This window comes from Euprymna scolopes, chromosome 12 (genome assembly GCF_053919585.1).
Source record: "Euprymna scolopes isolate OS-2025 chromosome 12, ASM5391958v1, whole genome shotgun sequence".
NCBI lineage: Eukaryota > Metazoa > Mollusca > Cephalopoda > Sepiida > Sepiolidae > Euprymna > Euprymna scolopes.
Window position 1 is genome coordinate 146,846,806 of NC_136493.1, and position 25,155 is coordinate 146,871,960.

General features: G+C 32.6%; 2 protein-coding genes across 5 annotated transcripts in view; one reads left to right on the forward strand and one right to left on the reverse strand.

Annotated features, from left to right (window-relative positions):
- The window catches only part of LOC145291530 (hsp90 co-chaperone Cdc37-like), a 102,794-nt gene extending 80,865 nt beyond the window's left edge, over positions 1-21,929 (reverse strand). Inside the window, exon 1 of the mRNA XM_080137521.1 lies at positions 21,586-21,929. The gene's annotated coding sequence lies outside the window, so the exon portion shown is untranslated. The remainder of the gene's footprint in view (positions 1-21,585) is intronic.
- The window catches only part of LOC145291531 (pituitary tumor-transforming gene 1 protein-interacting protein-like), a 66,817-nt gene that overhangs the window by 1,064 nt on the left and 40,598 nt on the right, over positions 1-25,155 (forward strand). For 3 of the 4 annotated variants that reach the window (XM_080137524.1, XM_080137525.1, XM_080137526.1), the window contains exon 2: positions 25,043-25,092. In XM_080137524.1, the coding sequence (XP_079993650.1) occupies positions 25,043-25,092 (50 nt within the window). Of the gene's footprint in view, positions 1-725; positions 754-25,042; positions 25,093-25,155 lie in introns of those variants that run through there. The other variant, XM_080137527.1, reaches the window with a different exon arrangement.

Below are 25,155 nucleotides of genomic sequence, written 5' to 3' on the forward strand. Positions count from 1 at the left end.
TTAGGAAGAAAAGCTAGTATTAAAGATGGGGAGGGAGTACGGCGCTTTACATGAAGTTATCTCCCCGTGGCGTTTATACAATTCAAACAAAATTAAAAAAAAAAAAAATCCAAGATGACTGCCTTCAACACGCTCTTATAAAAACGTGTTTTTCCGCTGTAAAAAAAAAAAAAAAAGGTGCTAGTGCAGAGAGTGATCTGCCGCGCTATTTTTTTAAAATCGTATTTCCAAGTTTAATTAAAGTTTTATGATATGTTTTTTTTTTTTATCAAATTAAGTGAAATTTTTTTCCGTAGATCTTCAGTTCAAAACGGATACGTACAATATAATCTTTTTTTTTTTTCGATATTTTCATTTTTTTAATGTCTTGATTAAACTGTAAAAAAAATATGTAATTTAAAAAATATGTAATTTAAAAATTTTTAATGGAATGCTCAGTTTCTAATACGTTTTAGTAAATCGACGTTTAAAGGCTAAACTGTGTTTACCTTTTAAAGCCAATTTCGATAAATTTGGCATTTAAAAGACCAACCCGCAATCCTAAAAAGGCCGAACTTCGCGAATTTTGCCTTTTTAAATAGCAAACCTCGACCTAATCCACAAATCCCAAAACACCATCATGAAAAGTCTCAATAAAAAAACACGATTAAAACGGATCTCTAACTTCTAACGTAGACCCCCACTACCAGGTCTCCCCCTCTAACATCAGGTGTCTACGTTCTAACTAGACACCGCCAGAAATGGCCGAAAAATCAAGTTGTTGTTGTTTTTTAAAACGAAATTACATTTATTAAAATCCATTATTTCTGAGTAACTTTTTTTCTCAGAGAGATAAAACCCTGAATTTTATCATATAGAAAACAGAATAATGTAAAACTTTTTCTACTATTTTTAATTAAATGTTAAATTTTCCCAAAAAGTTAACAATTGACATTTTTTTGTCTTGCACAAAAAACGTACATAAATATTTAAAAAAAAAAAAAAAGAAAAGGTTTTTGAAATAATTTATTTATTTATTTGTTGTCTAACTAAGATTTAGGATGATTTTCTATGAGAATATGCAAAAATATTATAATATAAGTACCTGGATTTCAAATAATTCCACTTATTCATATAGGCAACCAGTTACTTCGCGTCGATCTAGACAATGTTTACGTTTGTATTTGATAAAAAGCAAACTATGGAAGGCCAAAAAAAAACTTATTTTTCAGTGACGAAAATTTCAATGTATTAACGCTGAGGCTGGCCAGTACCAGATGGGTGACCATTTGTATGAGTTTGGTTTTTAATGTGTATGTGTGTGGGGGACAGGTTCCCCAAAATGGGAGGGGGGGGGGCAATTTAAATAAAAAAAATTTATTTCAGCACGTTTGGTCCACCGTAGTCGAAAGGCGACAAACGTTTTCAAACGGGATCGAAAAAATGATGCTATTTTTAACACAAAGGGCACAATATTTATCGAATTTTTTTTTTTTTTTTGTATCGATTCTTCAAAGCATGCCCTGTTTAATAATGGTCATGCATTATTCGGCTCGCTAAAAAAAAATTGTTAATTTATTTATCAAAGATTTTAAAATGACTTTTTTCGTATAAATATTAAAATTTTTTGTTTTTTTTTGTTTTGCTTAACTTAAATTAATTATTTTACTTAACATATTCACCGAATTTCACACTTCAAAACTCAAAAGCGGGATAATTAAATACAATCGAAGTTCTGATATTCAGACGTCAAAATAAGGTATGCAAACAATTTTTATTTTTTTTTAAATCTATAATCCTGTCCCTTACAACAACACAATATGTTGTGTTCAGTTTCAGATGATTATTTTAAGCATATTTGGAACCCCCTCAAAACAAGGGGGGTTTTGTAAGCAAAATAAAATATATATATAAATATCGTTTATGAAAAATAAGTACACTGTTATAAAGTTCATTCTTCTCTTAATAATCGCTGAAAATTTCGTATTGATCGGATAATTACCTGATTTTTGGTAGATTTTTAAAAAGACGGTCCGTCAAAAAGTACTTACCTGCCCCCCCCCCCCAGTTTTGGCGGTGCCTAGTTCTAACCTTCCAGAGGTTGAAACCCAAGTACAGGAGACTAAACCAGACATATTATTTCTAAGTGAAACTGGCATTGGACAGACCATTTCCCTAGATGAGTTCGTAATTAAAGGATACTCTAATTTAACTTCCAAATCTGACCCCCAAGATCGCCATGGGCATGGAATATGTGCCTATATAAAAGATGGCTTTCCATGTGGTAGGAACATCTCCAGAGAAGATCCTAACTTACTCTATATGTGCTTCCGGGTTGCACTAGCTCAAACTACTGCATTTATATTTGCTCTATATCGCCCCCACAACATTGGAGTTACTATCTTTAAAAGCATATCTGAGAAAATTGACCACGCCCTATCTGCTTATCCTTCAGCTAATATTCATGTCTGGAGACTTCAATGTTCACAATGTGGAATGGTTAACTCACTCAAACAAGACCGATGATGAGGGGAGGTTGTGTCATGATTTCTCCATTGCTTATGACTTCACTCAGATTGTTCACGAACCCACCCGTGTTCTCGATACTGACGGCTAGTATGCAAGTCTCCTAGACCTTTTTCTCACAACTTGCCCTGAACTGTGTTCAGTTTCTGTTCTGTCTCCACTTGGATCTTCCAGCCACTCAGTTGTATCAGTTAAGATAAAAATGAAGTGTAATAAGCCCCCAGATGTACCTCTCCATCGTACAGTATATCGATACTCTATGGCTGACTGGGATAGCTTCCGCACATTTATATCAGATCTACCTCTGCATTCCATGTTTAAAAGGATGTGTCCTCTATAGTATCAGACTTGACAGAATGGTTAATTGTAGGTATAGACCGTTTCATGCCCTCGAAAAAATTCCAGCAAAAACCTAACAGCCAGCCGTGGTTCTCTCCGGAATGTGCTGCTGCCATTGCGCACAGAAATCACTTTTTCCATTGCTTCCAACGTAATAGATGTACTGAGACTAAAGCCACTTTCAGAACTGCCAGCAACCACTGTAAAAATGTAATAAAGAATGCAAGAGAGTTGTATGCTCAGTCCGTCAAGTCCAAAGTAGCTGAGCAGCGGCTTGGTTCCCACCAGTTTTGGCAAATAGCAAACAGAATCCTGAACAGAACGTGTGCTCTATCCCAACTCTCATAAATGGACCTGAGGTAATCTCGTCAGCATCAGACAAAGCCAAACTCTTTGCCAAGAACTTTGCAGCTAATTCTAACCTTTGCGACCAAGGCTTCCAACCTCCAATATTTCCTTCTGTATCAGAAAACATGCTATGTGATATACATATCTGTACATGATGTTGCCAAGCTAATCAAAAACCTTGATTCCAGTAAAGCAACTGGCCCTGACGGTATTCCAATTATAGTACTCAGAAGACTTCAACCAGAACTTGTGCCCATCCTTACAAAACTTTTTAAATGTTGTCTTAAGGAGAATTGCTTCCTGTCACTCTGGAAAATCTCATCAGTATGCCCCGTATTTAAGAATTCCTGTGATCGCTCATCTCCCTCACAGTATAGGCCAATAAGTCTCCTGTGCGTCATGAGTAAGTTGCTGGAATCTGTGTTAAATAGAGAAGTAATCAACCATCTTAGCAAAAATAACCTTCTTACAGTGACACGCAATATGGTTTCCGTTCTGCTAGATCTACAGCAGATGTGCTTACAGTTATATCTCATAGGATTAGCGAATCTCTTGACGGAGGCTACCTTTCTAGGGCAATTGCTCTTGACATGAAAGGCCTTTGATAGAGTATGGCATAAAGGTTTACTTCACAAGATCTCCAGCTACAGTATAGCTGGAAATGTCTTCTCAATTATTAAATCATTTCTCTCTGATAGGTTCATAAGAGTAGTGGTTGATGGGCAGAAATCAGAAGCTCTTAGTATTAATGCTGGAGTCCCTCAGGAATCCATCCTGAGCCCAACTCTTTTCCTGATCTACATCAATAATCTCCCAAATCACATAAGATCATTTGTAGACGTTTATGCTGACGATACTACCATCTATGACAAAACTTCAAAGACTGTAAATGACCAAGTTCTCTCTGATTATCCCTCTTCTGATCTTGAACACATGGTACAATGGGGGGGGGGGAAGTGGCGGGTTAATTTTAATGCACCTAAAACCAAGCTTCTATCTTTCTATCATCAATACTCTGATCCGCATCTGGCATCAATTGAAATGAATGGCTCCCGTCTTGGGGAGACTCCATGCTTTGACAAGCTTCTGGACTTGACATTTACTCCTGATCTGAAACGGAACACATACATCAAATCCGTTGCCAAGGTTGTTGAGAAAATAGTGGGATCAGTCTACTGCTCCAGTAGATATCTCACTGCTGATGCAATTCTTTACCTGTATAAGAGTCAAGTACATTCAAGGATGGAGTACTGTTACCATATCTGGGCAGGAGCTGCTAGAAAAACCTTATCCTGCCTTGAAAGAGTTCAAAATAGACTTCGTAGCCTAGTCGGGGATGCCCTTTTCTCTTCCTTGCATCCTCTTTCCTACGAAAGAGATGTTACAAGCCTATCTCTGGTTTGTTATTTTCATGGCAAATGCTCATCTGAGGTCCAATCCATGGTCCCCCCCCCTCACCAAACTTTCACAAAAAACACTCGTCTAGCTAAAACCATTATCAATAATTTCCCCTACTCTTTATCTGTGCTTAAACCTAAATGTAGATTCCATGAACAAACCTTTTTTCTTAGAACTGCACTCCTGTGGAACTCTGTTCCGTTTCCCTGCTTTCCAGCTTACTATAATATGATCGTCTTCAAGTCTAATGTAAACAAGTTCTTGAGGAGCCGACCCTTTAAGTAATCCAATTTATCAAATTTCTACTACTAAAGATCACTATGATATTTTCCCATTGACTACCATACACTCATTAACCTTATCCTTGACTGACCTCTGGGCTTTGATAAGTGGTCACTCCATTGTAAAAAAAAAAAAAAAAAAAATTGTCGCCAAGTTGTGTTTTTTTATTTCAAGAGGAAAAAAACGTCTTTTTTTTCTCTATTACTACATAACAATGCATTGATCTTTAACTCCAAAACGTCCTTAGTGTCATATATATCTCGCCTATACTCTAATTTTATTTTAATTTTTGAAGAAATTATTTACACCGTTGATCTTTACAGTTACCATAGATTTAACACCGAACGACTAGATAGAATTTGAAGAATATATAGTTTAATCATTTTCTAAATTTCTTTAAAATTCATTGTTTGTGTTTGTTTTGGGGATGGGATTTATCTTAAGGTTAGTGGTCATAATATTTTTCCATGCTAATAATTCATTTTAGAAACAAGTATTATGTTGGTAAATGAATATGTTTATAAATTTGTTTTAAATAATTTAGTTTCATATAACTCACTAAAAGACTTCTTTTTCATTTGAATTCCGTTCCAATTTTCGGTAAACATGAAGATTAAAGTGACAGATACTTTTTTTTTTTTTTTATAAAAAGTCACATGCAATAACTCCAAAATTGTATATTTTAAAAAAAGATCATGACATACTGAGTGTCTTGGAGTTAAAGTCAATGTATTACATATTAATAGAAAAAACTCTTTAAATTAATGTAGTGGTGTGCTTCATGATTTTGGCATGATTAATAAAAACGTGGACTTGAAACTAGGTATAGAAAAAGGGTATAGTGAGTTGTTATAAAAATAATTTGGTAATAATAAAGTTTAGGTACATAAACTGAGTTCTAGTTACTGTTTTGCAGGAAATGTCCTTTTCTAATTATCTTTGTTTGAGATAATGTGAAGTCTTGATGAAACACTATTTTTGATATACAGTACGACCCCAGAATACAGTGGCTCTAGGATATGGTTTTTTTTAAGTTACGATTTGGAATACAATGTTTTTCTGGCCCCTGGTTATGATATTTGCCCCACTATACGGTGTTATTTATAATATCATTTTATTATATACATGTGTATTCTATAGTGTACTGCATTTTGTTACTAATTTTTAATGCCATATCCTGGGGTTCTACTGTAATCTTTTTACTATATAAATAAAATGTTGATTTTTTTTTTTTTTTTTTTCCAACTTCAGATTCAGTCATCATAGAACTATAAACACAAATGTTATAATTTCAATATGATCACGCTTTTTACTAATAACTGATATGTGTTTTTGGAAATGAAATCATTTTCATTCTTACATTAATTCCGATCTACCTGCTTGTCATAAAACAGACATACTTAAAGGAAGTTGTAACTTTTACTCATTCAAAAGAATCTACTACAACTTTATCGACACCAGCATTTCTTCATTGAATACATTTTTAAGCTCAGTCTGTCACCATTTTAGTTTTGTATTTTGTGATATCTTTTACAAAATATAAATACAGACTCCTCTCTCCAGTTTAGGAACTTATTTTTATAGTGCTTTAACTGGCTGACTACACTTTTATTCATGGAATATTCAAATGCTATTGCCGAACACGTAGCCAACGTGGCGTCTCCTACTCCTCCATTCAGTAAATCTCCTTTGTTTACAAAAGCAAAATTCTTAAATTGTAATGATTCTGTTTTTTACAAAAAATATTATTCCTAACAAAATTTCAATTCTTCTAATATAAACTACAAAACTGAAAGCTCCCTCATCTATACATTATCTTTTTTACTGCTCATTATGGCTACATTCACAGAATTAATATTATCGATAAAACACCAAAAGTTTCTTGTTATTCATGAAAGTTGATGGATTTTTCATGAATTGGATGAGGTTGAATTTCTTCACAATTAAAAATGTCTTCTATATCTTCCTGACTCTATAAGGATTTCTGCTTTATAAATTTAGAATAGATGTATCACAAGAGAGTAATCAAATTACAACCATGTTGCTGAGTGAAGTGAATATAATAAAAAATATAACTTTAAAACAATAACTACTGTAACACTTTCAAAAAACGAAATGATAAAATGAATCCAATTACTAAAATATACAACACTAAAATAAGACTTACAGTAGTTATTCACCTATCATAGGAAAAATACTCATAGATTATATTAAATGTTTGCGGTTCACATGTTCATGCTAAGAAACATATTTTATCTGACAAAGTTTCAATGCTTTCTTTTATTTTGTATGAAAAAAATCACTGCTTTGCATACACATTAATGCGCGCTCTTTTTGACATATACTTTCAAATCGCAGCCAAGTATATTTCATCTATTACCTTTTATATTGACTTTTTTTAGCTTATTTTAATCAATGTTTTTTCTTACAGACTTTAAAGATGATGAATATCTTCATTGTTCTCATAAGTGTTATTCTATTTTTCGAACTGTTAGCGTACATACACATACTGGCCACAACATTAACAATGAAATATGCAAGATATTGCACTAGTTTCGATGCTTCTATTGACAATATTTTTCCTTTCTCACCATTCTATATCTCTCTCCCTTGTAGTATTGGATCTGAGAAGAGGCACTACAGAAATGATAATACCTGAAGAAATTTCTGCCAGTGAAGTGAGGAGAATCAGATGACTAAATAGAAAATAAAAATGTTTACTGCTGTTTCTATCAGAATACATATTTGAGAGGCAATTTGTTCTGAATGAATGTAATTTGCATATGGGGATAAAGTTTCCTAACAGTTTTAGGCAACGCAGTATGTGGTGATTGTAAAAGATTTGTTTAGGAAGTCTTTGCTTATTTTCATATTTGAACTGTAGATGCAAGGGAAGAATCAACTTTTTTATTCTATTATATAGATTAAAAGTTGCTTATAAAATAGATATTAAATTAAGAAAGCCTAAATGTGTTTGAGGGTATTTGCAGTTTGCTATATATACTGTATTTCAAGTGTTTGTTATATCATAAAATTAAATAAGCACAATCTGTTTTGATGATGGAAAAATCTTTCGCATTTATTTTTTCAAGATCCTTAGATTGATCCTCCATTCTTAAGTCTAAAATATATGTGGTTTGTTTACTCTTTTCTCATCTTATTGGTCCCCAACAAAGGAGGGATTGAACTTAGTAATTCACTCCTGTTCACCCGTTCTTTTGTTCACACTTTTCTCAATAACCAGGCCTTGGATTTAAAATATTTCCACAAACATTAGTCATGGTGAAAGTAAATTTTTGCCGGAACGGATATTCTGGGATGACTCTGGTCGCTCACGTAGGGGCTATTATAGGATAAAATTGCCCCCAAATTGTTGATCCGTTCATTTTTTGACACTTTTTGTCAATAACCATGCCTTGGATTTAAAAAAAAATTTGCACAGTCATGGTGAAAGTAAATTTTTTCACTCGTGGAGGGGGACCTTGTATGCTTTGTTTATTTTTAATTTCATCTATTTCCAATCTGTTCATGTTTAATTATGCAAAAATAATAAAGAAATAGAATGACAAATCACATTTTTATTTTGTTATTGATATGTGGGACAAAGAGTAAAATTTCACACACATGCACGCGCACACACACACACACACTTGCATTTGAGTTTAAAAACATATTTCTATTTTTTTTTTTACCTTTTTTCCCCAGTTTTCTTGTCAACTTTAAGAGACAAACGGATCAAATTCTAAATATTTCGTCATATACCTTAATTTGACATCTTAATTCTACATGTTTTCTTTTCTTATTTAACACATTTTAATCTAATTTCTTAATATAAAATAATAGTTGAGCTAAATTTTCTATAAGAAAGTTCTGGTCTAATGTGAATCAACATTAAATGTGTTGATATGCCGTAAGACAAACTAATCATGGTAAAAGTTTTAATAGCTGTTCACAACCCAACATAAATCATTTTTGAATTCTTATAAAAAATAATTAAACTTAATTTTTAAAATATTATTTTTATTATTTCTTATAATTTTTTCTTTTCTTTATTTAGTTAGCTCACAAAGCTGTCGATATTACTCTGGGAAAATCCGGTAATTATTATGATAGTCAAACACAAAAGGCGACCATTGACCGACCACTTAATGTTAAAGTCAATGATCTGAAACCAACAAAACAGACACTGATTTATTTACATCACATTTTATTTTTTCTTGTAGCTGTAGATTGTTGCTATGTGTGTTTTTATTTTTCAATTATTGTATTTTAAAATTTTTATTACAAAAACAAACTGTTCACATAGTTGTGAAATTGTTTAAAAATATCACTAGAACACAAGTTACAAAAACAAAATAATAAAATAAAAAGCAATATTAACTATATAACTATATATCAGTTATATTTTTTCATTTTCTGTTTCAGGAACCCCATTTAAATTTAGGTGTTGACTTTCCTCTGTTGTGACTTGTTACCAGATTTTACGAGCTAATATTGCCAACTATGAGACGGACTTATATAAGCTTACCATTCAGTAAAAAAACAAAACAAATTGCAATTTTTAGATAAGCAGAGTTCAGTATCATTTTTCTTTGTTTTTCTGTTACCATGAATGAGGAAGTACTTCTAGAAAAGCTAGAGAAAAGGTTTTTACTTGTCCTGTCCTAAATATGTTACTCCCACCCACCCTCCAAAATTGTTTTTTTTTTTTTTTTTTTTTTTTTTTTAAATATTTTTTTTGTGCGTGAAAGTTCTTAAAAGTCGCTATTAAGATTTCGTTCAAATTTTGCTTTTGTTGTTTTGTTTATGGGAATCAGACGTATTTGTGTAGTATTTTAACTGCTGTCTACTGCATGGCATTAGGTTAACCTGGTGAGAGGGAGGAGGAGAAATCTAGAAGCCTCCCCCTCCTCCCCAAAGAAAAAGGGAGTATATTTTTATAGGATTGTTCCTATCTCCAAACTTGAGTTAGTGTAATATTGATGTGATGGCCAATAAATCGAATGTATAAGATATAGATCTATGATTTTGTTATGGTAATACATGTCATTTAGTTTTTAGGGAGGTTTCACCAAAAAACAATCTGATTCAAAACTGGAGTGATTCTATGTGCAAAATTTGCTGTAATCAGACCAGTCAACATTTCCTGATAGGAGTGCAGCAGGTGACTGGCAATAAATAACCCCCCTTCCCAAAGGAGGAAGCAATCCCAAGGCAGATGGCTTCCTAAGACCCACCCCATGTGTCAGAATGGACTAAGATGAACTAAGCAGGAACAGCTATAACACTTTGATTGTTATAACTAGTCTTCATGTTTTACTTTACTGTAATTTAAAACTGTCTTTTATTAGTCACACTTGTCACTACTGATACAACTTTTGATTATTTTCTAGAGTAGTGTTTTTTGTTTTTTTTTGTCAGAAAATACTGTATTTCTCAGCTTTTTAAGGAGCGCATATTGACCATAATACTCAACATTGACCAATAACATTTGAATTGGTACTTAAAAAAAAAAAAAATATAGCAAACTTATTAAAGAACTCTTGGAATAAGGTGTAATATTTGTTCTGTCCTCAATAAGAGGAGGGTAAATTCTCCCATACCAAAGCAATGTTTATATATTTCTTCCAATTCAGACTGTTCCTTTTAAATGGTGTTTGTTTTTAATGTGAAGAAAAAAATCTTTTGTGCGTGCATGTCGAAGCGGGGGGCAGTAAATCTGATCTTGTTGGTTCAGAGAGAAAGTGAAGGGGAGGTAACTAAGTGATATATAAGGACATGTAGTATCCCTCACTCAGTACCAGGTATCATTTTGATCTTGACCTGTTTCTCATATTCTTCACCTCCACGCTGTACATGTTAATAGTACGTTATATGTTGCAAAGGTGGGTGGGTGGGTGATAGAATACTTTTAATTTTGTAAAATCACCTAACCTTATTTGGACATCTAACTAGCACTTAATGAATAGTATAAATTAGCAAACAATAAGATTATCCAAAAGTATCAATTATGATCATTATTTTTGTAAGTGTTTTCGTTGCTGTGCCATGTCCTATTTTTCATTCTTACTGACTTCTTTCACTTTACCCTAAGCTAAAATGATCAAAAACAAAATAATTATGAAAAGAAACAGCGAAAAAATCTGAAAAATTTATTTTAAATATAAATAGGACACAATTTACATTAAATCTTGTTTTAAACAATGACAACGTGGTCCCTAGTTTTAAACAATGACACTATGGAAAATGCTTCCTAGTTTTAAACACTAATATCATGTAAGATTTAAGATGGGCCTTAGTTTTAAACAATGACATTATGGAAAATGGGCTCCAGTTTTAAATAATAACACTGGAATATGGAAAATGTAAAGTGGTCCATAGTTTTAAATGATGACACCATGTAAAATGTTAATAGAAATTGTTTGTTTTCAACAACAACACTGGAAAATGGCTCCCAGTTATAAGCTGTAGGGAAAATTGTAGCTTAGCGGACTAGCATAGGTATAGTGTCCATTTGCTTAAGGAAAAAAATAATAAAATTAAAAAAAAAGCTAAAATGGTGACATTGCTTTTGTATTTTATGATCATGTGTGAGTAATGCAAACTCTATGCAAATTAGATTATGCAAGATGCATAAAAGAAGCGGTAAAAGGAATGACCAGTGAGTTGAAAAACAGCGTGTTATGTGAACCGACGTGTGTATTATCAAGATTATTGAAGCTGACTCAAAAGATTGTAGGTGGGACAGAACACAATTTTAAGACTCCATAGAAATCAATTTTCAAACTAGATAAGCAATGACACTATGAAATTGCCTTTAGCTTTAAGCAATGACACTATACAATATGGTCCATAGTTTTAAACAACATTGTAAAATGGTTTCTAGATTTAAGCAGTAACACTGGCTTCTAGTGTTAAGCCATAACACTATGTAAAATCTAAAAGGCCCCTCGTTTTAAACAATAACTGTAAAATGTTCCCCAGTTTTAAACAATGACGCTCTGTAAAATGTTCCCCAGTTTTAAGTAATGACACTCTGTAAAATGGTCCTTAGTTTTAAACAATGATGCTCTGTAAAATGGTTCTTGGTTTTAAACAATGATGCTCTGTAAAATGGTTCTTGGTTTTAAACAATGATGCTCTGTAAAATGGTTCTTAGTTTTAAGCAATGACACTTTGCAAAATAGTCCCCAGTTTCTGTAAAATGTTCTTAGTTTTAAACAATGACCCTTTGTAAAATGTTTTTTATTTTAAGCCATGACACTGTAAAATGGTCCAGTTTTTTATAAATTAATTTTGAACTGAGATCCTGCTTGTTTTTACCTTCAATGCACAGAATAGAGGAATGCTTAAGTATAATAAATTTGTACATGTTATAAACAACATGCACACTCACTGAAAATAAGTGCACAAAAATGCATTTAAAATCATGAAATTTTTTTAAATGATTTGAGAAATACACATATGGTTGAACAGCCTTAAAAGGTAACAATAACCTGACTTATATTTTATACACCTATTTCTTAAATACACAATAAAACGTGATTATCATCATTTGAATATGAAGCTAGTACTACTTCATATTCGAATGACTTCTGTTGTAATGAGTTGCAAGATTATAAGTCCATGAATAGAAATTACATGGAGGAGACATGAGTATTTTGTTGATTCATGGCTGTTTTTTATTGCTTTAGTAGGAATACGTTTGTATGAATAAGAGTATCTGCATTGATTTTGAAGTGAATACTATTTTTTATTACTTAGAAGACAACATATTACATATGGGATCATTTTTGCTGTTGCTTTTTGTGAGCAATTATTTTCTCTTAAGCTTCACACTAATTAGCTTTTGATTTTACGTCTGCTAAGTCATTCCTGATTCATACATTTATTTCAAAATCAGTTTCTATATTGACCACAGCTCTAAACTTTTAGTTATTAAATTTTCCATTCCCTTACCAAATTCATATTGCTGACAACAAGATCACTAGAATCGACTGTTGATGTTTGAATAATCAAGTTTAAAACATCTGTTTGTCTCTTAAATCATTCGGCTGCCAGATTAGAATATTGTCACGTTTGAAAATGCAGTTCCGACAATAGATCATGGTAAATGTATCGAAGGTGTTCTGTTTGTATATTAAGCAGTAATTACTCAATAAAAATTGCTTAACTGCATCTGCTCCATTAGAATACAAGATATAGACGAGAATTATATTTTATTTGAAGTTTGCAAGTGAAAAACTCACAAATGTTGATTATATATGATGATATATAATTGAGATGGAAGAATATTTTTGTTTGGAAGTTTGCATAAGAAAAGCAACAAATATGCAACTTTTGCGTATTTGTTTGGAAAGACACAATTCTACATTTGAATACAAACAAGTCAATAATTGCAGTAATGAGCTTTGCTTTTGATTAATCGCATCTACGCTTTTCAATAAGCAAGTAATTACAATGAAATCAATTTGCTTGTCCTTTGTATGAATTATATTTTTCCATTATGAAAATCAACAGTTGAAATCCGAAGTAGTTTCTTTACATCTGCTTTTAACAATTGTATCTCCTATTATTTCATTGTATTTTTAATTTTGATCCAAACATCTTTTGAACGCTCACATGCCAATTAAATCTCATAAAAGAGTATAAATACAATGGAAAATTTATCAGTTAGTTGCTTTTCTTCTTGTGAAAAAGATTTTTTGGGGGTTTGGGAGGGCTCTAGTTTTCTTTATCAAACCTTAAGGAATTTCCTTCTATAATAAAACTATGTCAAAAAAGTCGTTTAAGCAAAAGGATCAAAACCATACATTTATTTTTTTTTTATTACATTTTCACCCCAAACAACACACATTGCCACTTTGTTGTAGGGGGCTACTAACAGGGACATAAGCATCAGGGTACCGTGTAGGAAGTTGGGCAACAAGATGTTGATTCATGTTGCACTTGAACTTCTGCATGTCAGTACAGTCGGGGAAGCATGGACCCGGAAGGGAATTCCAAAGTCTAGCTGTTCTGGGGAAGAACTACTGGAGTAAAAGGCTCTCTTACATCTAGGGATCTTCACTGTGAAGGGGTGGGATTTAGCTGCTTGTTGGGTTTGTCGGGGGTATTTACGTTGAGGGGGCACAAGTGCTTGCAGTTCGTCAGAGCATTCACCGTTAAAGTACTTGTAGAACAGGCAGAGGGATGCAACATTTCGTCGATGGGACAGAGGCTGAAGTTTAGCTGACAGTTCAGGACCTATCAGATTGGTGACTCTTTGTCTAGGAGCGAGAGACTAGTGGCAGATGCACCAGCCGAAATATGACAACAATGCTCCATACATGGGCGAATGGTGGCCTTATATAGGTATAGGATACTTTCAGGCGTTAATAGCTTTCTAGCGGTCCTGGCAATATTCTCAATGTAATTGTTCCAACTCCTGTTTCCTGTGAACATTAGGCCGAGGAGTTTAAAAGATGTACTTTCAGATAAAGAGTCATTGGCCATTACTATTTGCGGTAGGGAAGGTTTCTTGTAATTATTAAAGGAAACAAGTTTAGTCTTGGCAGCATTGAAGGTGACCATCCATTTATGTCCCCATTCCACTACAGATCGGAGGTCTTCCTCTAGTGTTTCTGCTATTTCTTTAAATATGTGATCATTTGTTTTCCTGTCGTGTCTGTTATAGAGAATGGTGTCGTCAGCATACATACCCATCTCACAGGCAATTTTGTCAGGGAGGTAATTTATGAATATTAGGAATAACAGAAGTCAAAGGATAGACCCCTGAGGCACTCCCACATTTATATAATATTGTTTAGATGTACGACCGTCAAGGACAACCTGGATTTTTCTCTTATCTAAGAAGAATCTAATTATGTTATGTATTCTTCCAGTGATGCCATATGATCTGATTTTCTTGAAGACCCTCATGCCATACCCTGTCAAAAACCTTAGATATATCTAGAGCTACGGCTCTACCCTCCATCGCTTTGTCCAGTGACTGGTATATACGTTCTGAGATTACAGTTAGGATGTCTGCTGTGGAACGGGCTGCCTAAATCTATATTGATGGTCAGTCAGAAGTTTAGCATCTGTAAGGTGATGGACTATAGCTTGGTTAATTATGGACTAAAATATTTTGGCAAAAAGTGGGAGGAGGAGCGGGATTTACTGGGTCAGTTGTTTCGCCAGAATTCTTGAAAACTGGCACTACAGAAGCAGTTTTCTAGCAGGCAGGAAAGCAAGATTCATTAAGGCATTTGTTGTAAAGTTTGGAGAGAACTGGAGCTACTTCGGCGGCACACTTTTTTAATAGCACAGCCAGGATGAGATCAGGTCCACATGCTTTTGCAGTGTCAAGCTTTCTTATGATAGCATGCACCTGAGCAAGGGTGATTTTTCGATCGTCTAGTGTGGCGTCTGTCTGCAAAGGAAAGTCAGGGAGGAGGTGGGTAGCAGAGTCCAGTGTGCAGTTGGAGGCAAACCGTCTGGCAAGCATGTTAGCCTTCTCAGTTGCTGAGCAAACAACCTCATGATTGTTGGATAGTGGGGGAATTGTTGATTGCCCATTATTTATTACACTGTTGTAGATTTTCCAGAAGTCTTGGGTTCCTAATTTCTGTGCTTCGATGCGTTTTTTGGTGGTTTCAGTAAATTCTCTCTTAGCTGTCGCTATTTTTTTCTTACAGTTATTTCTGGCTTCTATGTACTTCTGTCTGTTTGAACTGGACTTATGTCGGTTAAATTTGCGGTACGCATGCTGCCTTTGCACTATGACAGCTGTAAAAGTTGAAGTGAACCATTGGGGAGAGTGGGGTTTGCTATAGAATTTGCGTGTGGGAACATGTGCTTCAATTGCCGCTTTGAACCATTCAGTGGTCTAATTTGCGCAATGTTCAGCAGGAAGTGAAAAGATATTTTGCCATGGAGCGTCCCTGATGGCTTTCCAGTCAGCCTTTTTATAATATCTTGTTGTTTTGAGCAGTGGTTCTTCAATTTTGGCTCTAGAGTTTAGGGCAATTTCAACCATTACCACTGCATGATCGGCATTCCCAAGAGGGCTGTGGGCATTCATTACAGTCATCGGGAACTGTGGTCAGAAACAGATCTATTAGTGAAGCGTGTTGTTCTTGCTGGTCTGGGAAACGGGTTGGAAACGTAAGCATTTGTGATAGGGAATGAGATATAGAGGAGCTATGTATTGTGGTACCAGCTGCGTCTGTGTAGTAGAAAATCCAAGCCAGTTGCTGTGGTGGACATTGAAGTCACCAAATACATGCACTTGTGCGCTAGTGTCAAGGGAAAGTGCTGTATCTATGCTGTCAGACACTTTGTTTATTAGGGTACAGTCCTGGATCAAGGGAGAGCGGTAGAGAAAATAATTAAATGGATTTGGATAAGCCAGCAACTGAGCCCGTTTTTTGGTATTTTTGTTGAATAAAGTCAGAATGTTCAAATAAATTGGAAGTTTTGACAACCTCAATACATGTCATTAACACAATCCAATGGCTCTTTTTATGTTTCATCACATTTTATGGAAAAATAGAACCTTTTTTTTTCTTTTTTTTTTTAAGTGAAAAGTAACAATCAGCTCTTGATGAGTAGACATTCCTTATTCACTAAACAACTAGAAAACAGTTTACTTGAAGCAATTTATCCAGTAATGAAGATGCACCAAACTTTAGTACTAAAAATGTCAGCTGTAGAACTAATTGATGGCTTGTGTACATTTGTTTTCAAAGGTATTCAATGCCTCGCTCATTTCTTAACACAATTTTAACCAATGAATGAAGTCATGGAATTGACAATGCTCATTGGAAAAAGTTTATGGAAGAATTTTGCTGATTTGCAGGATTTATTTTTAAATTTTCATTTTGCAAGTTTTCAACTCCACTGCAAAACTGATTCTCAGTGTTTTTTTTAATGAACTGGAATATTGTAAATCGGCACATTTAAAAAAAAATTAATGCTAGACATTATCAAAAACTTTAAAATTATCCTCAGCACAGTTGTAATGGTACAGGGCAGTATGCTGTAAAACAAAGTCTAAAGTTCCCAACAACTGGAAAAGGAGAAAACAAGAAACAAAAACAAAAACAAACTTTCTTAGGTGTATGACATGAAAAAAATTGCAATCGAAAGGTTCCATGAATTTTTGTATCCTTATCAATCAACTCTATCATGGGTTTATCACAGATTGTTAGAATAATTTTAAAAGATGCAAGAACATAGATAAATAAATCATTTTTCTTGAAAGTAGTAGTAAAATATATTTTTTAAAATATTTATAAATATTAAAGGCGATGAAGTTGTAGAATAGAAAAGCGATAAAGTCCCATTTTTATTCTTAAAACAACTTCTAGAGCCTTCTATTATGTATGAAAGTAATACAATATGTTCAGCAAGCAAGATTGGAGATGCGCCGCTGGACAACTCATGCTCTTTACTTATCCAAGTTATAACAACAGGACCATTGCCAACACACTCAAAATGCAAATCCGGATGGTTCAACACTTAACTCTATAGCCATGCTTATGGTCTTTGGTGTGGTTTTAAGTGAAGTCTACATTATGCCATTTCTCATCTTCAAAGTCGGCTTGAAAGGCAACACCAGAGTGTACCTGGATCTGCTGAAGATTGTAGTGATCTTCTGGTGTAGTCAGGTGGCCGTTGGCAATCCCTAGGTGTGGTAGCAGGATTCTGTGTCAGCCCATGATTTCAATGAGACTCAGGTTTGCTACAACTTTGACCTTTTCTCTCACTGCCCCCTTCCCTCCTTCCTTTTACCTGAACCCACTGAACTACTTTATTTGGTCATACATTGAGAACATCACCAACATGACCTCCCACAACAACAAAGCCAGCCTGATCGCTGCCATTTGCCGAGTATTTGTCAACCTCCCACTGACGCTTGTGGAAAAGGTATGCTCCCAGTTTCTGGCCCGCATCGAGGCTGTGATTGAGGCTGAAAATGGCTACATTGAATAGATGTCATCTCTGTTACATAATCAAGTTACCTGAATTTATTTTTTTTCAATAAAAGTTTTAAGATAAAGTTGTAGTATTGTTTTCTTCAGGGTGACAAATTTATCGTTCCACACTGTAGTTAAATTAGCAATACACATGAAAAAATTTAAATGGCTTAAAATATTTCAATATTGGTATATATAGAAAGAGCTTGATAAGCTAAGAAAGAATCTTTTTAAATTTTTAAAATCCAATTAAAATCAAGGACGTTATGCCTATTTTTATGCCCTGCGTGTTTGGATATTTTCCCCTCTTTAAGACCATATGCGTTTTGTCACATTTTTTGCACTACTTTTTCAGTAAAAATGTTATATCTTTGTTAAAACATAAGACTAAGCAATGAAATTTGCCATATAAGTGTATTTTTGTGCAAGGAATCTGAATATGCTACTGAAAATCTCCAGAACTGAATGGTTTCCAAATAATCTGCAGTAAATGCACATAAATATGCTGCGGTTGCTTAAAAATGCCATGTATTCATTAAAAGAAAAGAAGTTAGAAAACTCAAAGTTTAGTTGTAATGCATTTTATGTGCCAAAAACTGAAATCGAAATCTAGGATTGGTTAAAAATTAATATATTGCAATATTTCTTTGGTATTATTGTAGATTAATACCTTCTGCTACCCCTCCCCCATCTGACCACCTCTCCAAAAATGTGATTCTACCTTTATAGACAATTGCATGTGAACAACTTGAAAAACTTTAAAAGATAAACAAAAATTATTTTAGAATTTAATGTAAAATGATTTCCCATTTTGAATCATTCGAGTGTTTTAGGGCAGTTACCCCTCCCCCTTTTTTCCTATGATAAATAAATCCTGGGTGTTTTGTTTGTTTGTTTTCTAAAAGGCGATTATGCATGGTTTTAAGAGGGTCTTTGTGCAATTATGAGAAGGTGGGGAGGTTGCCACTCTGACTTTGGGTTAATGATAGGTCTAAGGAAAATTATGTATGAACATCCTGAAGACTTGATAGAAACAAAACAAAAACAATTTTAGAATTTAGAGTGGGGGTTGGTTTCACATAAATGTAAAATAATTCACCATTTCAAGACAATCCTAGCGTTTTAGGACAGTTGATCAATGTATTTTTTTATGGGAGATTAATCATGTGCACTTTCTTTAAACGTTTTTTATGCTTTTTTTATTTTATGTTTATATGAGCTCACAGAGGAAGTTTGTTTAGTGTGGACCTCTGCCACTTGTATTTAGCGTTATTGTTAAGGCTAAAGGTTTTAGGAGGAGGCTTGCCACTCATACCTAGGATTAGACATAGAATTAAGCGAGGTTTTTTTTTTTTTTTTTTTTTTTTTTAAGAGGGTGTTTGATCCCCCTTGTGAAACTTTACAAGAATTATGACAAACAAAAATAAATGTTATTTAAAAAAGTGACGTCCCTCTAACAGAAAACATGATGCTTGGAAAAATATCAAGTATTTAAATTCTATTTAAATATAAAAAAGAAACAAGTTTTTGCTAAAGCTGACAAATTGTTAAACATTTTGAATCAATGTTATTTTGATTTTTAATTACATTTCATGTCTTTTCCTTCCGTTTTATTTTTTAACTGAGCACCTCCTACAAATATTTAAATATTGATTATTTTTTATTTCATTTTTAATAATCGGTTAGATTAGTTTCCATTCGATAATAATTCACTGAAAACATTTTTTAAGGGACGAAAATTAGAAGTGTGTGTACCGTTTGTACACGTGAACCAAAACAATGATAGTTCATATTTTCACTTGTTAAAATATTTTAAAATTTACTACTACCCAATTTTTAAAAATATTTGCATGGTTGATAACAAAATAGCTCTAACTAAACATCTAAGAATTTTTATTTATAATCAGATTTTCAATTAAAAAAAAAATCGATTTGAAATAAAAATAAACAACAAAAACAAAACGTCTGTTTACGCCATGTTATCGCTGCTGCTATCACTAATACTACAGAAGTCTTGATTCAAATTCATAACGATTTTTTTGGTATTGTTTTTAAATTGCTACGTACTACTAGAGAAAACACCGTTTAATCATCTTTTTAATGAGTAAACATAGTAAAAAGATTGTTTTATTTAATAGTGAGTGTCCGGAGAAAATTTTTTCAAAATTTTCAATACTCATCATTTTGAAATCTTTTTTTTAACACAACAAAAAAACGAGTGGTCAAATGAATTTCGGACACTCGAAATTAAAAATGGCATCTCTTTTGGCTAATTTCCAAATTTCATTTTAAAATTCTTCACAGAAACACGGTACGAATGTTTAGAAATCAGGGGAGGGGGGGGGGTCGTTACAAAAATTTACCGGAAATGCTGTTTTATGATGTTCACATTTTTATCACTTTTATTTGCTTAAAACTCTAAAAATATATAATGTATGTTATTATTTACTAATTCATTTGAAAGCATATTCATTTCTGAACAAAACGGTGGTATTTTGAAGACTTAAAGTGCTTTGGTTTTTAAAATATTACTATTTTAGCAGAAACCCCTTGAAATCTGTGATTATCCAAAGTTTAATGGCCATGTATATTGCTAGTTAAATGTGTGCTCATTTTCGCATTAAATACTAATCTGTATTAATCTATTAATCCTATTAATACTATAGTACTTGGTTTACTGCACCTTATCATAAAAAAGGTCCATACAAAATTTCAACTAGGTCAGCTCTGTAATTTCTGAGAAAACTTCTAAAGTAAATGTAGTGGTATTGTGATGACTAATCCTATTAATCCTCAGCTGTGCATCAAATGGATACTATAATACTTAGTTCACTGCACCTTATAACAAAGGTCTATACAAATTTTCAGCCAGATTAGCCCAGTAGTTTCTGAGTAAAATGGAACAGGCGGACTAAGACATTATATGCGTGTGTGTGTATTTGTGTGTGAGATATTGAAATTTTAATTTTGAGAAATTGTATTTTAAAAAAAAAAAAATCCAATTTACTGTTAGAATTTTCAATTCATTATTCATGTTATGGTTAATTCTGACACTTGACTCTCGAGGTTTGCAAAAACAAAAGGATCTAAGCAATGTAAAGTCATACACTTTAGAAAACATTTTTTTTTAATGAATTTAAATAAGGAAATTTGAAAACCTGAAAATGTTGAGAAACGATAAAATCATTTTTTTTTTTTTTTATTTAATATTTTTTTTTGTGTTATTAGATTCCAAGATTCCAAATTTTTGCCAATAACATGGCTTTATCAAGGAGATCAGTCCGATTGAGTTTTTTTTTTTCTTTTTTCTTCATAATGATGTAATGAGGAGTCGTAGCCTCTTGAAGAGAAAATATCTTCGGGAGGCTACGACTCCTAATTACATCATTATGAAGAAGAAGAAAAAAAAACTCGATCGGACTGATCTCCTTGGTAAAGCCATGTTATTGGCAAAAATTTGGAATTTAATAACACCAAAAAAAAAAAAAAATTAAATAAAAAAAAAAAAAAAAAAAATGATTTTATCATTTTTCAACATTTTCAGGTTTTCAAATTTTCTTATTTAAATTCAAAAGGATCTGTTTTTAATCTATTCCCCTGATATTTGAACAGCTGTCCCCCCTCCCTTAATCTGGTATTTCTGTCCCTTCTTTTCTCCACATAGCTACACATACTAATTGTAGGCTGCAATAGAATGTTTATCCGACTCCAACAGTTAATTAACAGAAGACATGAATTCAAATGAAAATACCTTTGTCTGCATTGGAAAAGGAACTTGAACAACGAAATGGTCATTCATTATAAAGTGTGACATGTGACTAAAGTAGATTTATCATATTGTTTATGATTTGAGCAAACCAATGAAATGGGTTGATGTACTGCCTCTAATTCTCTGGCAGGGGAGCAAAATCACATTGGCGCTGTAAGTTTGGTGATTTGTGTTTCTGTCCCAGATCTTCTAATTAGCTGGAAGGCCAATCATTCCAGTTGTACAGTCGGCTATTTACATCAAAACAAATGTACATCATACAATTAAAAAGCGTGTAACTGCAACGTCTCCATTGTATTTTGCAACATTTTCTAGTGTTGTCGCCATTTCTTTCTATGGATTTTTATTTTTGAATAATTATTCCTTTCTTTTTTTTTTTTCTTTTTTTTTTCATAACTAACGTAATTCTACTTAATATTGCATTCTGGGTATTCTGATAAAATCACAATATCAAATTTCTGGCTAAAAAACTGCTAGGTCACATAATTCGAGTGTTTGATGAAAAAAACATACCATCTCCTGAAATTAATCATGCGCTCAAAAAAAAAAAAAAAAAAAAGACAGTTTTTTTTTTTTTTCGTCCACTCATACATAGGATAAGGAATTTATGACTATTTTTGTGCCTTGCCCGATTAGATATTTTTCCCTTTTTAAAACTATATGCGTTTCCTCACAACTTCTACACTATTTTTCAATAAAAATTTAAGAATAAAACACCAGATTAAGTAATGATACTTGCCGTATAAATGTGGATATTTGTTATATGAAGTGTTAGGTGTGTCAGAAATTTTGTGAAAATAGTGAATAATTCCACCCCATCTTTCCAAGCTTATAACTCCTCGAAAAATGTAATTCAAGCCCTAATTTTTTTTTTTTTCAATTAAAGGAGCAAGGACCAAGGTTTCATTAAAAAAAAAACAAAAAAAAACTTTTTTTTAAAAAGGTTTTAAACTTCGGACTTTACAGGTAAATTTCTAAAAAACAGTACTTTTTTTTTTTTTTTAAATTTGAATATATTATTTATTGACTTTTTCTCTTCAATTTGTCATATATAAGACTTTGGTACATAAATTAATTATTTACTTTTTAATAGACATTTCAAAATGGGAGGCGTGAATTATTCTACCCCCTGTCTTTCCAAGCTTATAACTCCTCGAAAAATGTAATTCAAGCCCTATTTTTTTTTTCAATTAAAGGAGCAAGGACCAAGGTTCCATTAAAAATAAAGAAAAAACAAATAACATGGTTTAAAAAAAAAAAAAAAGGTTTTAAACTTCAAACTTTACAGGTAAAATTCTAAAAAACACTACGTTTTTTTTTGTTTTAAATTTGAATATATTATTTATTGACCTTTTCTCTTCAATTTGTGAGTAAATTAATTATTTACTTTTCGGTGAGTAAATTAATTATTTACTTTTTAATAGACACTTGAAAATGGGGGGGGGGCGTGAATTTAAAAAAAAAACGTTTGTCTAAAATATTATATTCAGTTTATTGGAAAGAACATAAAATTTCACATTGACCCTGAAAATATCGTAAAAATAGAATCAATAGAAAAATTTTGATAGATTTTTAAAGTTTAAAAATTGAAAAATATTGAGTTTGGAAAATTCATTACTGTTTAAAAAAAAAATATTTCTATTACTTTTAAAACAACTTTAATAGTTAATTTTGGAATCCATAAAGAAAATAAACAACCCACTTTTAACAGAAATTACGAGATTTTTATATTTTATTCGCAGTTTCGTGTTAGGGGTGTCAAAAATTGCTACAAAAATTCTGATACTAATGAAGTGTATTGGGCAAAGCCGATCCCTCCAGAGTAAATGTGTGTCCATAAAAATGTGAAATACTGTGAGAGACGTAACGCACAAATGAATTATTGTTTGTCACTGTATATAAGGTGAACGATTAGGAGGAAAAAGCTGTCATTTGGTTGTTAGAGTGGTACTTCTGCACTTTAATGCCCGTTTCTTTTTCTTTTTTTTTTTTTGTGCGCTTTATTCAGCAATGTCTAGCGAATGACGGAAACTGCTGGATTATACCAAGTGAGCAAGTGTTTGACAGTTATTTTAGTGAATTTATGTGGATACAAAAATGTCGGAAAGAATCCTTTTGTCGCTATCATAAAGCATATAGCAGTAAGTTACGCGGTTCAGGAACTTCCTCTTTCTACATTCTCTAACAACCTTTCTCAGCCTCCTTTGTCGTCATCGGTTGCTTTACTTCAACTGGTAGAAAAACTTATCCTTAAAGAAATAGTCTTGAAAAAAAAATATTTATATGCCCCCAAACCCCAAAAACGTGTAAATACTTTTTCATTAATTTAATGAATACAATACCAAAATAACTCTCCATACACAAAAAAAAATATATATTTAACTAATTCCCAGAAACAAAACTTTTATTACCTTCACCCCCACCTAAAAAAAAATGAATAAATAGAACAGTAAAATTTGAAATTGTTACGATAGATTTGTTTTCTTTTCTTTCTTTTTTGTTTGTTTTTTATTGACTTCTGTTCGCTCAGTAAAATTCCATCATCCACCAGGCGTTGCCAAGTGAAACTCAAAGGAAAAACGGGCACTATAGTGCAGAAAAACTGAAAGATCTAGTGATAACAAGTGTTTTTTGTTGTTTTTGTGTCATGGGGGAGACATGCAAGTTTTGGTCATCAGATCATCAAGTGAAGATATAAAAATCAGAATGTTATCCGTATTTTATTAAGACTTTCTCACCATGTAAAGATAGTTTGATCTTGAAGGGCCACTTATCAATGTGATGGGCTCAATATAGCTTTTTAAATTGGCTTTCAAAAAAATATCCAAGTTGAAAATTTTAGTGAGTGAAATTGTTGCAAAATTATCAAATTGTGCTTCTGTCTGTTCTTTTTTTTTTTTTTTTTTTTTTTTTAAATCAATTTACTACTAATAAAAACTAGCTTGATGTCTAATGTGTTAGAAATCATTGAATATTCAATGTGTTAACCGTTGAAATGAATCTTATATGAACCCTTGAAGTTGCACTTCCATATCATTTTTTAAGGTTTTTTTTTATTAATAAGAGTTTACTCACTGTTTAAGTTGGTTTGACCTCATAATTATTGTTTCAATTATGATTAAATTTCATTTATTAATAGATGGCGTTACAATTTGTAAATCATTTTTATTTACTCAAAATCTGTATTTTTAGTTGTACAAGATTACAAATTTTCTAATTTCTAACACACTTTGAATGGTCATAATTGGGTAGTTGATTGAGCTAGCCGAATAAATTTGGTAGCATTGTTTAGCTTTTGCAAAGATCTGTGTACCAACATTAAAATTTATGTTTGGATAGAAAAGAAAATTTTAATTTTGGGATACTTATTCTAATCTGTGATTGCATGCCTGTTAATGCAATTTAAATAAAGTTAACATTTTTAAATTTTATTTTTTAGTTTGTCCATTGTTCAACGGCTCTTGTGAAAAATGTGTCAAATCACCAAAGGTATGTTTGAATGATTTTTCTTTTGTAAATCAAGTTGAAAACATATGTTCCTTTAATTTCTTC